This window comes from Panthera leo, chromosome A1, assembly GCF_018350215.1.
Source record: "Panthera leo isolate Ple1 chromosome A1, P.leo_Ple1_pat1.1, whole genome shotgun sequence".
NCBI lineage: Eukaryota > Metazoa > Chordata > Mammalia > Carnivora > Felidae > Panthera > Panthera leo.
This window is the reverse complement of record NC_056679.1, coordinates 178452613-178465042: the sequence shown is the minus strand read 5'-3', so window position 1 is coordinate 178465042 and position 12430 is coordinate 178452613. Positions and strand designations below refer to the sequence as shown.

At 50.2% G+C, this 12430-nt stretch overlaps 2 protein-coding genes across 7 annotated transcripts in view; one reads left to right on the top strand and one right to left on the bottom strand.

The window, feature by feature from the left end:
- KCNIP1 (potassium voltage-gated channel interacting protein 1) overlaps nucleotides 1–12430 on the top strand; it is a 343481-nt gene that overhangs the window by 21153 nt on the left and 309898 nt on the right. The gene's annotated exons all lie outside the window — the stretch shown is intronic.
- Nucleotides 2064–12359, bottom strand: KCNMB1 (potassium calcium-activated channel subfamily M regulatory beta subunit 1). 3 transcript variants are annotated; one of them, XM_042946971.1, is made up of 4 exons: nucleotides 12198–12359; nucleotides 9434–9591; nucleotides 7851–8022; nucleotides 2064–2941 (listed from the first exon to the last, which is right to left on the bottom strand). In XM_042946971.1, exons 2-4 carry the CDS (start codon nucleotides 9565–9567, stop codon nucleotides 2672–2674), a joined length of 576 nt encoding a protein of 191 aa, XP_042802905.1. In that variant the 5' UTR covers nucleotides 9568–9591; nucleotides 12198–12359; the 3' UTR covers nucleotides 2064–2671. The 3 variants fall into 3 exon arrangements, with proteins under 3 accessions (XP_042802905.1, XP_042802913.1, XP_042802898.1); XM_042946979.1 differs by having other exon boundaries at nucleotides 12235–12359; XM_042946964.1 differs by lacking the exon at nucleotides 12198–12359 and adding an exon at nucleotides 11976–12131.

The window sequence follows — 12430 nt, the reverse complement described above, 5'->3', positions numbered from 1 at the left end:
ATACAGAGACATCCCATTGTATGCTTTGTCTAATTTCCTCCAATGGTAATGTCTTACCATTAGTACCATTACCATAGTACAGTGTCACCTCTGAGGCTTTCTTAAAAGACTCAGAGGACTTGAGACTTCCCTGACCCCAGAAGGGAGAACCTCTGGGGAATGGTGCAGTCCCCTTAGAAGGAATGTCCCCAGATAAGAACCTGGAGGGTATGGGGTATATCAGGGCTCTCTGGTTAGAAGTAAGAGATGTTCATGCAGATTACAGATGCTCTCCCGTCACATCCCTGACTTGTATGAGAGCACCATTGGGTTCCAGGGACGTAGCACTAGTCCTTACCTGGTCCCTGGGGCTTTGGGGGACTGGGGCCCTCAGCCTTTCATCTGCGTCTGCTCAAGTACTGTGGTTGACAGTCCGCTCTGGAATGACACACACAGCCCAGGGCTTGATTCCTAGCTCCTCACCTGCTATATGAATGACCTTGGCCAATGACATCTTAGAGCTTCAGTTTTTCATAGTATCTTATAGAGCACTTGCCATATGCCAGTCACTAGTCTAAGAAGCTTGTAGAATAACTAATTTAATACCAACAGTCCTAAAAGGGAGATATTATTAGTTCCTATTTTGCAAATGAGGAAATTGAGGTATTTGTCCAAGGTCACCCAGCTAGTGAATGGCAGGGTTGGTTATTTGAAGCCAGGCAGTCCACATCACAAGTTCACATACTTAACCACTGTCCTGTGCTGTTCTCTCCTCTCTGAGGTAGGCTGAGTAGTACCTTGCTGAATTTCTACAAGGCAAACTGCTTAGCACAGTGCCCAGCATATAATACATAAGCACCAATAAATGCTAGCTAACATTATCTTTGGTATAATTGCTTCTGGGAGCTTCTGAGTATTTATTTCTTATTATGGTAATTAATAATTGCTTCCGTTCTGGCCACCTACCATATGCCAAACCTTCATTCAGCCCTCGCAACCACCCAAAAGGAGGAGTCACTTTTTCAGGATGAAACAACTGTGAATCTGAGAGATGAAATCTGGCAGAGGCAGAGACAAGATTTATACCCCGGGGCTGCGTCTAGAATCACAGCTCCAGAAGGAACTTCAGAGATGCCAGCCTAACTTCACATCCAGCTCAGGAACTGCACTGTCAAACAGTCATCCATCCATTCCGAAAAGCCCGCTGACAGGGCACTTGTTCCCTACACCAGTGGTTCTCACGCTTGGGGGTACCACGGAAGCCCCTGCAGCCATTGTTAACATACAGAATGCTGTCCCCCTCCTCCATCCGCCACCCCACCCCACTCCACCACACTCCCTTGGGCTGGAGCCGGGGCCTGAGAACGTGCATTTCTCCCAAGGCTCCCCAGAATGCTGATGTCGCTGGACCAGGGACTGTACTTTGAGAACCACTGCTCTAGGGAAACTTCTTGGAGTAGTAACAGTAGAGACGATGGCATCCTCCACTTATGCCCTTTTCACGTGTGAGACAGGCTTCCCTTGCAGGGCCAGTGCCTTATACTTACCTGCATTGTAAATTATGCATCCCCATCTATGTGGTTACCTTCCTTCCATAGAGGGCTCTTAAAATTATATGTTCTCAAAAGCCTGCCTCTGATTGGAGCCCAGCCCCTCCCCAGCCTACTTCCACCTGTTTGGGGATGTGAGGCCCACCCTTCCAAATCTTTTTAAAATAATACCTACTATTGCTTTTCTCATTAAAAACAAAACCAATGAAGCCACACCTTCCTACTGCTGAAAACTTAGAAAAGTATGAAAAATAAAAAGAGGGATGAGGAAGAAAATGAAAATTAACCACCATCCCAATCCCTCTGTTAATATTTTGATGTATTTTAGTATATTTCCTTATAGCCTCTTGATGTATATATGTATATTTTATTGAGGTATAATTGACATATAACATTACATCCGTTTCAGGTGTACAACATAATATTGTGTATATTGCAAAATGATCACCGCACTAAATCTAGTTAACATCTGTCACCATACATAGCTACAAATTTGTTTTCTTGTGATGAGCACTTTTAAGATTTACTCTCTTAGCAACTTTCCAATATGTAACACAGAATTGTTAACTATAGTCACCATGCTGTACATGACATCCCCATGACTTAAGTATTTTAGAACCAGAAGTTTGTGCCTATATTTGTTAATTTTGGAATAAAAATGCATATAGCACTGAGTGTCCTAAAAGCAATATTCTAAATGTTCTGTATACGTGGGACCTGCTGTTGTTTTCATTATGGAATTCAAAGAAGGAACTGAGGTTTGCCAGGGACGGCAAAGGTGGGCCTTTGAGCCAACGGAGAAAACACAGGCACAGAGATAAGCATCATTGTTGTCTGTGGGGCGGGGTCCGTGGTGCAGTAGAAAGTGGGTTTGAGCCAGTTGAGTGGGGACAGGCTATGGGAAGCTGTTACCAGCTGGCCTGGAGCTCTCTGAAGCACCAGGGGGCTGTTGCACATTCCCATCTTATCAGGAATGAGTTAACAAAGGGATTTCCCAAGGCCCACCCACGTAGCGGAAGGTGGGATGGATAAGAGCCCTAATAGTGAGAAGGCAGGGGGAGGAGACATGGATACAAGAGTAGGGAGAGGCCTGGGGGCCCACCCAGTCCCCTCCGGCCGAGCATGCTGTGGCATGGATAGGTCTACTTCTGAGCCGCCAGGATGGAAAGGGACTGGTTGATCTTCACCATGGCGATAATGAGGAGGCCACCGGTCAGCAGGAAGGTGGGCCAGAAGAGAGAGAAGAGCAGGGTCTGGGGTCCATAGAGGCGCCGGTACAGGACAGTGGTCTCATTCTCCCGAGTCGTTGAGAAGCAGTAGAAAATCCGATGCTCGTGGAAGTTCGTTCTGACCTTCTCCACATCGGCCCGGGCCACCTGGTAGTTTTCCAGGCTGCGTGGGATGTAGGAGCACTGTGAGGGGAAGCAAGAGCACCCATGAAGTCAGAAATCCCCGTCGCTTTGGGCAAGATGAGGGGCTGGCATGAAGTAAGGGAAAGTGTTGGCTTTGGCGTTGGGCCCCCGGCTGGGAGTTGGGACTGGTTGAAGCTTGGAAGGCTGTGCACTGCTTGGTTCCAGAGGGCACCTTCACAGTGTCATTTGTGAGGACAGTGGCCCAGGAGCTGCTCAGGGTACATGCCCACACCTGGAGGGGCAGCCCAACTGGAGTCCTAGTTCTGCCTCCACTGGCTGTAGAACCTTAGGCAAATTGCTCGCCTTTCTCAACCTTGATATCTTATCTCTTAAATGGGTTAATAGCAATATCTCTTTCAAAGGATGTTATTAAAGGCGGGCTTCAAACTTAACTGGCCAATGAGTGACACAGACCGAGTAGGGTCTGCATTTGGATCCAGGGCAGAGGTCATACGCTCAGTCGCCCACGGGGCTCACACTGCAGCATCCACATGTGAAGTGGGGGAGGGAAGAGATGACGGGTGCCACCTGACACTTCCCCTGGTGCCAGGGACAATTGTCGGGGGGGGGGGGGGCTGATGAAATGAAGAGAGCCAGAAGCTTCCAGACTGTCAGTCCTCACACCATCCGGACGATGCATGCCATGCGATCCAGAAGACCTGTTGTAGCCAGGCCTCCAAAATTTCAAGAAAGGCCAGAACCCCAAATTTTAATGTGAACTCCCGCAGTTTTAAAACATTGGCAAAAATTTGAATCAAAAACCCTCCGTGGTTCTAGCCCTTTGTGAGCCAAAAAAAAGATATGGGCAAGCCAGTATTTGATACTGGGATTCAAAGGAAAAAGACATTACATTTGAAAGAGCTTGTGCAGGCAAAGCGTGGCACACACTTAATTCTGACACTGGTTGTTAGGAGCCTCTGGCCTGGTCAGGTGAGGTCCATCTGGAAAGTTCTGCAGAGGAGGCACAGAATGGAGACCCTGGTTTTATCTCCGTTCTGTGCCGGGAGGTCTGAATGTTATGTATGTGAGGCTCTGGGAGATATTCTGCAAAGGTGGTCCCCCCATCACAGAATCTGCAGCAGACCACCTGGCCAGAGCGCAGCTTCCCACTCACTCTGAATTACTGAGGGCAGGGTCCAGAAAACAAGTGATCCCTTCCTACAGTGATTGGAGACCACTGGCCTAGTATAATCATGTCCAAGATCAACATGTGTAATGTTGAGCCAGCCTCTACCCAGGCCTTGGTCACTTCCTGAATGTGAATGAGACCCCGTCCCCAAAGCTGCTGGCCCACACAGCACTCATCCAGCAGTAAAGAGGATGGTTGCATTCACGTTCTGACAGCCTGGGATGTGGGGGAACTGCCACCCAAGTAGGTTCCCAGCCAGCCAGGGAGCAACTAAGGCTGGGAAACACTGCCTCCAGGGAATCTGCCAGTCTAAGTTGTTGGGCACTGCAGGGTCCCATAGCAGGTGAATTCAGAATTCTGAGCTGAGAGGACCTAGCCTGTCTCCCCAGTGCCTCTCACTATGACCTTGGTAACCTACCCCATTGAGCAATGGTGTGGCTGTGGAACCAGACAGACCTGGATTCAGCCACCAGTTCCAAGTTGTACAACCTCTCTGAGTCTTGCAAAATGGGTTTGTGAGGACATTAGAAGAGATGATACATGTAAAGCCCAAGCACAGAGCCCAGAACATGCTAAGTGCTCAGTAAATGGAAGATGCTATCAAAAGTAATAACAAAAATAATGTGACTTAACTATGAAATTGCAACAACAGCTCTTTCTTTCCATTCTTAAAGAGGGACTGGTGGATAAGCTCTCAGGTGAGGGCTTGTGCCCATCCTGGGCCCCTCTGTGTCTTTTGCCAGCATGTGGTCATGCTGGATCCTTTGGTGGGACTTTTTGACAAGACACTGGACAGAAGTTCACTTTGCAGGACCGACCTCAGAGGCCTGGGGCCTATCTGCATCCTCTGTCCCCTGTCCGGAATCCAGCTACCTCTGAGTTATATGAAGGATCTGAAATGGTCCAACCTTTCCCCAAGTCCTGTGACAGCACATTCTCAGCACAGAGCATGGGAAGGGGCTTAGAATCTCCTGCACTAAGGCCCATGGGAGAGCCAGTAGCTGACCGGTAGCCTCCTTCCTCAGAGTGAGGCTGGGGGGGCGGTAGCCTTGACAGGCCTTTCACATGTGAATCCGGAGCATGCCCAGCTGGCCCAGAGCACTGGCTCCTTGTACTCCAGAGCTGAATGAAAGTAGATGGGGTAGATGGCACACCAACCCAGCTGCTTGACAAAACCACAAAGGGCGCTTCCACTGTCCCACCAGAGTAGCAGCCTCTTTAGCACCTCTCCTGGTGATGCCTGGGTGCTAGGAGAAAGAAGACGAAGAGTCTGTGTCTACCAGCCTGCACTGTCCTTACAGGTGCAGGCAGAGCATGCCCACACGCTCTCACATGTCTCACATGCTGCAGACAGCTCACTACAGGGGCAGATCTGGCCCCTTGCTCCTCTGAACTGGCAACCTCAGAGTCAGGCAGGCAGCCTGCAAGCCGGCCTGCTCACAGTTCCTATCACACCAGTGATCCCTTCTGGTTGTCTTTGGGAATTTGCTTCTTGCTCCTTGGGATAAATCAGCAGCCACTGAATGCCAAAGAAGAGGCAGGAGTCAGGTAGGTGCTGATTCAGGAGGACGTAGGGGCTCTATCCCCATCTGGTGGAGCTGAGTCATGTTAGTGCTGACAAAACAGGTCTGGTCACCTAGCACTGTCCAGACCCATTTGTCTATGACCCCCCAACACTGTCAGTAATCCCACTGTGCACCATCAACACTCTGCCCTTCCCATCCCATCCCAGCAGCTACCAAACTCTGACTGTCAGCGTCTATCCTTACTGCAGGCCCTACCTCCATCCTGGCTGCTTGTCATGGCCCCAGGCTCTCTGCCCAGTCGTTGAACTTCACACTCCTCTGTACCACTCTGGTCATGCCCCCAGGACCACAGACCATTTAAAGACTCCTGTTTGTTCCCAGAGGAAATTCTAAGCCTTAGAATCACCTGGAGAGCCCTAAAATTCTGCATCAATTGGTGTGGTGTAGGAATCCAGTTTTGTTAAGTCCCCAGGTGGTTCCAATGCATGGCCAGAGTTGACCAGTGCCAGAATGCCTGATCACATTTCAATTCCATACTTGCATAGTCCTTGGCAGAGATGACAGGCACACAGCTTGTACTGTGCCAGAATATCATTAGCATTTCCCTTCTTTATGGTCTACTTGGATTTAAGTTCCCGGTAACCAGTAGAGCCATCCCCTAGGAAATGGTAGGCATTTATGACCCCACCTCCTGCTAAAATCAGCACCATGGAGCATTATTTGGAGTGAACTTGTTCCAGATAAAGCTCTGGCTTTCTGGTACAAATGCAAAGGAACTTGACCTGTCCCGGGCCCAGGTTGATGAGACAGGTCTCTCTATCTGTCCCAATGGAATCGGAGAGATCGGACCGCCTTGGCATTTGCTCTATTTGCTATTCAGGCAGATCAACCTCTATTTCTCATGAGGTTGAATCATTGTGTTTTTTGGTAAAATGGTGATGGTAGATAAGCTTAGCCCTTCCCCCAATTCGCTTCCTTATGCTGGACTTCTAAAGCTTGAAAAAAATCTCTACTGGATATAAAAGTCTAACTCCATGCGTTGTAGGATAGCTTGTTCTACCCACTTTGCTAATGGTGCTGTGTTGTGTCTTGCAGTGGAATTCAACACTTACTTCTCCTTTCCTACTGTGCTGTGTTCGCTGTTTCACCCGGATATACTTAAAGACGATCTTTTTATCAAAAAAAAAAAAAAATCAGTAAAGTGTTTTCTATCATCTTTTTTTTAAAATATGGGAACTAATTATTATCCATAACTTGTAGTGCTTTCACTAAAGTTTTGCTTATCTCAAAAAAAAAAAAAAACATATAAAAACCTTCCACAAACAAAAAACTTTCTGATTCCATAGGTGGGTCATGTGGAGCCCATCTCTGCAACATCTTCCTGTCCCACTGAACTCTGCGTTGATTTCTGCAGCACGCCTTCCAGTACCTTCTATTCTATGCCCTCCATTTGCCATGCATGCTGCCCTCCATGTTTCTGTGTATCTCACCCCTGCTGATTTTTAAAGCCTAACACAAATACTTTCCTGACACCCTCACCTCGCTGTTGGCTAGAAAAAGTCACTCCTGCCCTTGACCCCATAATTTTCTCTTTTCCTCTCTATGGCACTGATCCCTCCCCATTAGATATTATTTCCCATGTAAGCTTTCTCCTCCTGAGTCCAAAGCTCCTGCCACAGGAAGTGCTCAGTGACTATGGAATGAATGAGTGAATGGATAGGGCCAACTTGTATTTTCTATAGGAAAGACTAGGATGGCAGGTTGGGGGTGCAGGAGGTAGTGATGGGAAAAATCTCCCAAGCACTGGTTTCCAGAGATTTCTCCAGCCTCTGCTTTCCTGGGGGAAGCGAGGGGGATCTCAGGAGTTCCCTCCCGTGGGGTCAGCTCTGGGTCTGGTCTCTCATTTGACTCACCTTATACAAGTGCCATTGAACTCAGCACACTACGCAGCCTCTGTCTTCATTAGCAGCACTGCAGCAAAGGTGGCAGCTGAGCTTAGAGGGGCTCACTGCCTGCCCCAAGTCATACAGCACTTAGTGGCAGAGTGGGGATTCCAACCCAGGTCTGTCTAACTCCAACCCGGAAGAGCTAAGTCTGGCTGGACCTCATATCAGCTGTGGACCCTCATCACGTAGGCTCAGGCTCCATGCTCTAGAGTGGAGATGTGGATCCAGTTAGGAAGAGGCCCATGCACCTGCCAGGGGCAAGGGGGATATGTGCCCATCCCCTCCCCACCCCACCCCCCAGTCAGTACCTGCTGGTTCTGGTCACGAGTGTCCTCCGTGTGGTACAGCACAGCCCACCGGCCCACAGCTGACACATTGACCCACAGGCATGGGTACTGGGGCACCTTTTTGCCCTCCAGCTCCTCTTGGTCCCTGATGTTGGTCTCAATCAGGTGGCACGTGGATTCCTGGGTCCACACGCTGGGGAGACCATGTACACATACATACATATCTCAGAACCTGGGTGGCACAGAGCACCAGGTTTAAACCCCTTTGGAGAGACTAGGCCTGGGACTTCCATCTTGCCACAATCATCTAGCACTAAAGGAGTGTGACCCCACTCACAAGAACCATAGAATCGGAATATCAATGCTTTTAAGCCTCTTAGAGATCATCTAGATAAATGATTCTCCCCCGGGGTTGCTGACCCAAAGCCCTGGGGAGCTTTTGAAAAGATTTCCAAGTCCAAGCCATGTCCCAGAACAAGGGTATCAGAATTTCTAAGGTGGGCGGGGCCCAGGCCCTGGTATGTTTTTAAAAGCCCCCTGCCTTGATTCCGCTGAGCAGCCAGATCTGAGACCCCTTAGCCCTGAGCCACACCATCCTCATCTTGCAGGCGGTGGGAAGGAGGGCTCAGAAAAGTCGAATGACTTTTCTGAGGCCACACCGGACCTGTGCCTTTTCCCCTAAAATGAGTGGATGTAGAAGGGACTTGATTTGTGCCAGGGTAGGGAGGTTGGTGGGGATGGCGGTCAACCTGGAGATAACGTGTCATAGGCACACAGCAGTCCTGTACAATGCCTCTCTCGGGTAAGATTCCAACCTGGAATCGCTCCAGGGTTATAAAACATGGGGAAGAAGCAGGCCCAGGAGAGGCTAACAGGCTCATCAACCCATCAGGGGATCAACTGTGACTCATCTCCCGTTTATCAGGCAGGACACACATTGCCAGATGGAGGGGGACTATCAGCAGCGGGAAATGTCCAGAGGCGAGGGTCTGAGACTCATCCTCAAAACTCAAGTGGAGAGAATGGGTCAGGAACTTCACACCTTTTCCTTTAAAAGCTCGAGTGGTTGACATGTCGGGGAGCAAGGGCATGGAACATCTGTGAGATTCCAGAACAGAGCTCCAGGGGAACAGGCTTTGGCTCAGTGTGACATTTCCTACTCAGAAAAGCCCCAAAATGAAATGGTATGTACAATGAAGTACTGAGCTCCCTGTCACTTGAGGTATTCAACAGGAGGCTAGACGCCCACCTGACTAGGAGGTTTCCGAAGGGGAGTCAAACTGTGCAAATGAGCTATGAAAATCTAGAACTCTGATTTCTCCGGGGGTAAACTCACGCTGGAGCATTTGCTCTGATCCTTCACTGTTTCTTGTGAGAAGGGCCTCCTATGTCTGCCACCCCCAGATCCCAGAACCCCGGATGAGCAGGGTCCAGTCAGGCCTACCCTCCCTGCACTTGAACCGTGAACCCTAAGACTGAGGATTGTCCAGACCTTCCTGCCTGATGTGAAGTCAAGGGGAGGGTTAGGAAGAGGCTGGGGTTCCTGGCAGAACAGACCCTTGGGAGAATGGCTGGAGGGTGGGGCAGCCAGGAGAGTGCAGTACCTTTTCTGGTAGAGGGGCAGCATGGTCGTGCCCAGGATATAGTAGGCAATGACAGCACACACCACCATGGCCACACCCAGGCAAAGGGCTCGAGTCTCTCCCCGCTTCTGGGCCATCACCAGCTTCTTCCCCATGGCCACTGCAGGCAGCGGTCATTTCTGGAGCCACAGAGGCAAACAGACACGGGATGAGCACAGGCAACAGGCAATCCCCACAAGGGGGACAGGCAAGAGGGGAGGGTACTCAAAGATCAACACCACCTCTAGTTTTATGTGGAGTGTTGCAACTTCAGAGGGCTTTTTTGACCCCAATGGAAGCCTCCCATCAGCTCTGAGAGGCAAGTATCATCCTCTTTCCACCGTTGAAGGATCCGGGGCCCAGAGAGGTAGAGTGACTAGTCCAAGGTCGCATGTATGATAGGCTCAATAATGGCTCCTAAGAGGAGGTCCATATTCTCAGCCCTGGAATCTGCGACTGGTACTTTACATGGCAAAGACTTTAGGGATGCTGAGATGGGGAGATTATCCTGGATTATCCATGCAGACCCCAAATGTAATCACAAGGGTCCTTTGACAAGAGGAGAAGGTAAGAAGCCAGAGGAGACTTTGGACTTCTGGCTTTCAGAACTATGTGAGAGGAGATTTCTGTTGTTTGGGGCCACCAAGTATGTAGTAATTGTTGTGGCAGCAATAGAAAAGTAATACAGTGACATAAATGGAAAACAGTAGGCAGCAGGTGTGGAACACCCAAGCACTTTCTCCTAGGACACTTCACAGTTTACCAAACAATCCCCAGGCAAGGTTGGCCGGGCTGGGGGCAGCAAGCAGAGTAGGGGCAGCAGGGCCCCCAAGCAAGCAGCCGGGTAGGCTGACTACCCCGAACACAACGGGCTCTTTACTGAAGAGTGGGGGTGCACTCCAGAAGCTGCCATTGGTGAGTCCCCTACCTTCCAGGCTACTCAGTCCTCCCAGGGGCACTGCCCCCTCTGCTGCATGCCTTCTTGTGTCCTCCCAGCCCCTGGGCACTCCTGACACTGGGAAGGCAGGGGTGTTGGGTGACCACGTCTGGGAACTCAGGAGGAGAGGAGAGGAGAGGAGAGGAGAGAGGACAGGGGAGGGGAGGGGAGGGAAGGAGAGGGGAGGGGAGGGGCTCCCCCCATAACAGAGAAGTTTGGAACCTGCTGTCTATTCAGGTCTCACCTGTCTGTAATGCTCTGGTGATACTGTTTACCTACACTGAGAGAGTAGGTTTGCAGGGTGGTGATAAAACCACGCAGGACAAAAGAATGGGGTGAGGATATGGATATGGATACGGTTATCGGTATGGATGGGATTTAACAACCGCAGGGAGGGCCTTCAGACAGGAAGAAGAGTAGGAACTGCTGATATCCCCTGAGGCCTGGATAGGAAGAAATGGATTGCCACTATAAGAGGAGGGATTTCAGTTAGACTCCAAGAAGAATTTCTCACTTTTTTTTTTTTTTTTAATTTTTTTTTTCAACGTTTTTTATTTATTTTTGGGACAGAGAGAGACACAGCATGAGCGGGGGAGGGGCAGAGAGAGAGGGAGACACAGAATCGGAAACAGGCTCCAGGCTCCGAGCCATCAGCCCAGAGCCTGACGCGGGGCTCGAACTCACGGACTCACGGACCGCAAGATCGTGACCTGGCTGAAGTCGGACGCTTAACCGACTGCGCCACCCAGGCGCCCCTGAATTTCTCACTTTTGAGAGTTGCTAAATATCTGGACTTTTTGGATATATCTTTCATTTGGAAAAGTCATTCAATGTCTGGGGTGAATTTCGGAAAGACGGAGAATGAAGGAGAAGGTAGGATTTTGGAGGGTCCTCTAGACCTGGTATTTTGGTTGACATTCTCTTCCTTAAGGACAGATTGTAGAGTATGGTGTTTAAGGGTTTGGTGGGGGGTGGGGCAGGGAGGACTCTGAGGTCAGCAGACCCGGGATCAAATCCTGACTTTGCCACATAGCAACCATATGACTATAAAACAAGAATAATAGTACCTGCTTCAGAGAGTTCTGACAAAGATCAAGTCACATGCCAAATATCACATATTGATCACAGGGTCTGGCCCAATGCAGGCTGTACTAAACATTAGTTACTAGTATAACAAAGGGAATCCTGAAGGTTTGGAGCAGAAGCCCCCAGTGCTCTTGCTGAGCCTATTTTTTGTCCCACTCCTCCCCCGGGACAAATGCCAGGACCAGCCCTGCTCTCCGGGTGGCTACCCTCTGGTGCTCTGGGAGCTGGGACCTGAGTGCTAGGACACTGAGGTACTAGAGTGATCCAGCCATGGAGTGATCCCCCAGTAGGCCACCAGACCACGGGCCCAGACACCAGCAGTTCTCATCTCTCTGCTGACACCACTGTCAGCCCCTCTGGAGCCCAGAATCCTGATGGACCTCCCTTAAGGAAGGAAGTTGCGCGGCCAGCCTCCCTCCCCCACGATCTCCCCACTAACCCCCGGTCAGTCGTCAATCGTTGGAGAAACCACTCCCCAAGGGCTCTGGACGCACTACTCACAGTCTCCCGTGCCCTGGAGTCTTCAGCAGGCAGATACTTCTTGCCTGGCCCCTGCCCCCACCCCAAAAGAGGCTGCCTGAGCTGCAGCGAGAAGCTTGGGCTCCCAGCCCATCTCTGGGAAAGCGGGCTTTGGTCCCCATCTGGGACAAGCCTCCATGCCCAAACATGGTCAAGTCTGAGCACACAGCCCCGGGACACAAACTCAAGAGAGTAGGTACCAACCCAGGAGACAACAGCAGCCGTTACCAGGCCCCCACACCTGCAATTTCCAGGGTCTGTAGAAAACAGATTTTGAACAACAAAAGACAGCAAAACTGAGAAGCCAGGAAAGACCATCCCGGTGCATTTAGAGACATTTCTTCGTCACTCAGTCTCTCTGGTCTGGCACAGAAGTCAGGAACGGGAAATGATTTTCCTTTTGTTGACATGAGGGAAGGAGGAGGAGTTAGAGCTCC

What these genes read in the sequence shown, in the direction of transcription:
- KCNMB1 (XM_042946971.1), bottom strand. Translation starts at nt 9,567, where the DNA reads ATGGGGAAGAAGCTGGTGATGGCCCAGAAGCGGGGAGAGACTCGAGCC. An exon ending in CTGCCCCTCTACCAGAAAAG is followed by an intron (nt 8,023 to 9,433) that starts GTACTGCACTCT and finishes TGGTCTCCCCAG; the next exon opens with CGTGTGGACCCAGGAATCCA. An exon ending in CTCGTGACCAGAACCAGCAG is followed by an intron (nt 2,942 to 7,850) that starts GTACTGACTGGG and finishes TTCCCCTCACAG; the next exon opens with TGCTCCTACATCCCACGCAG.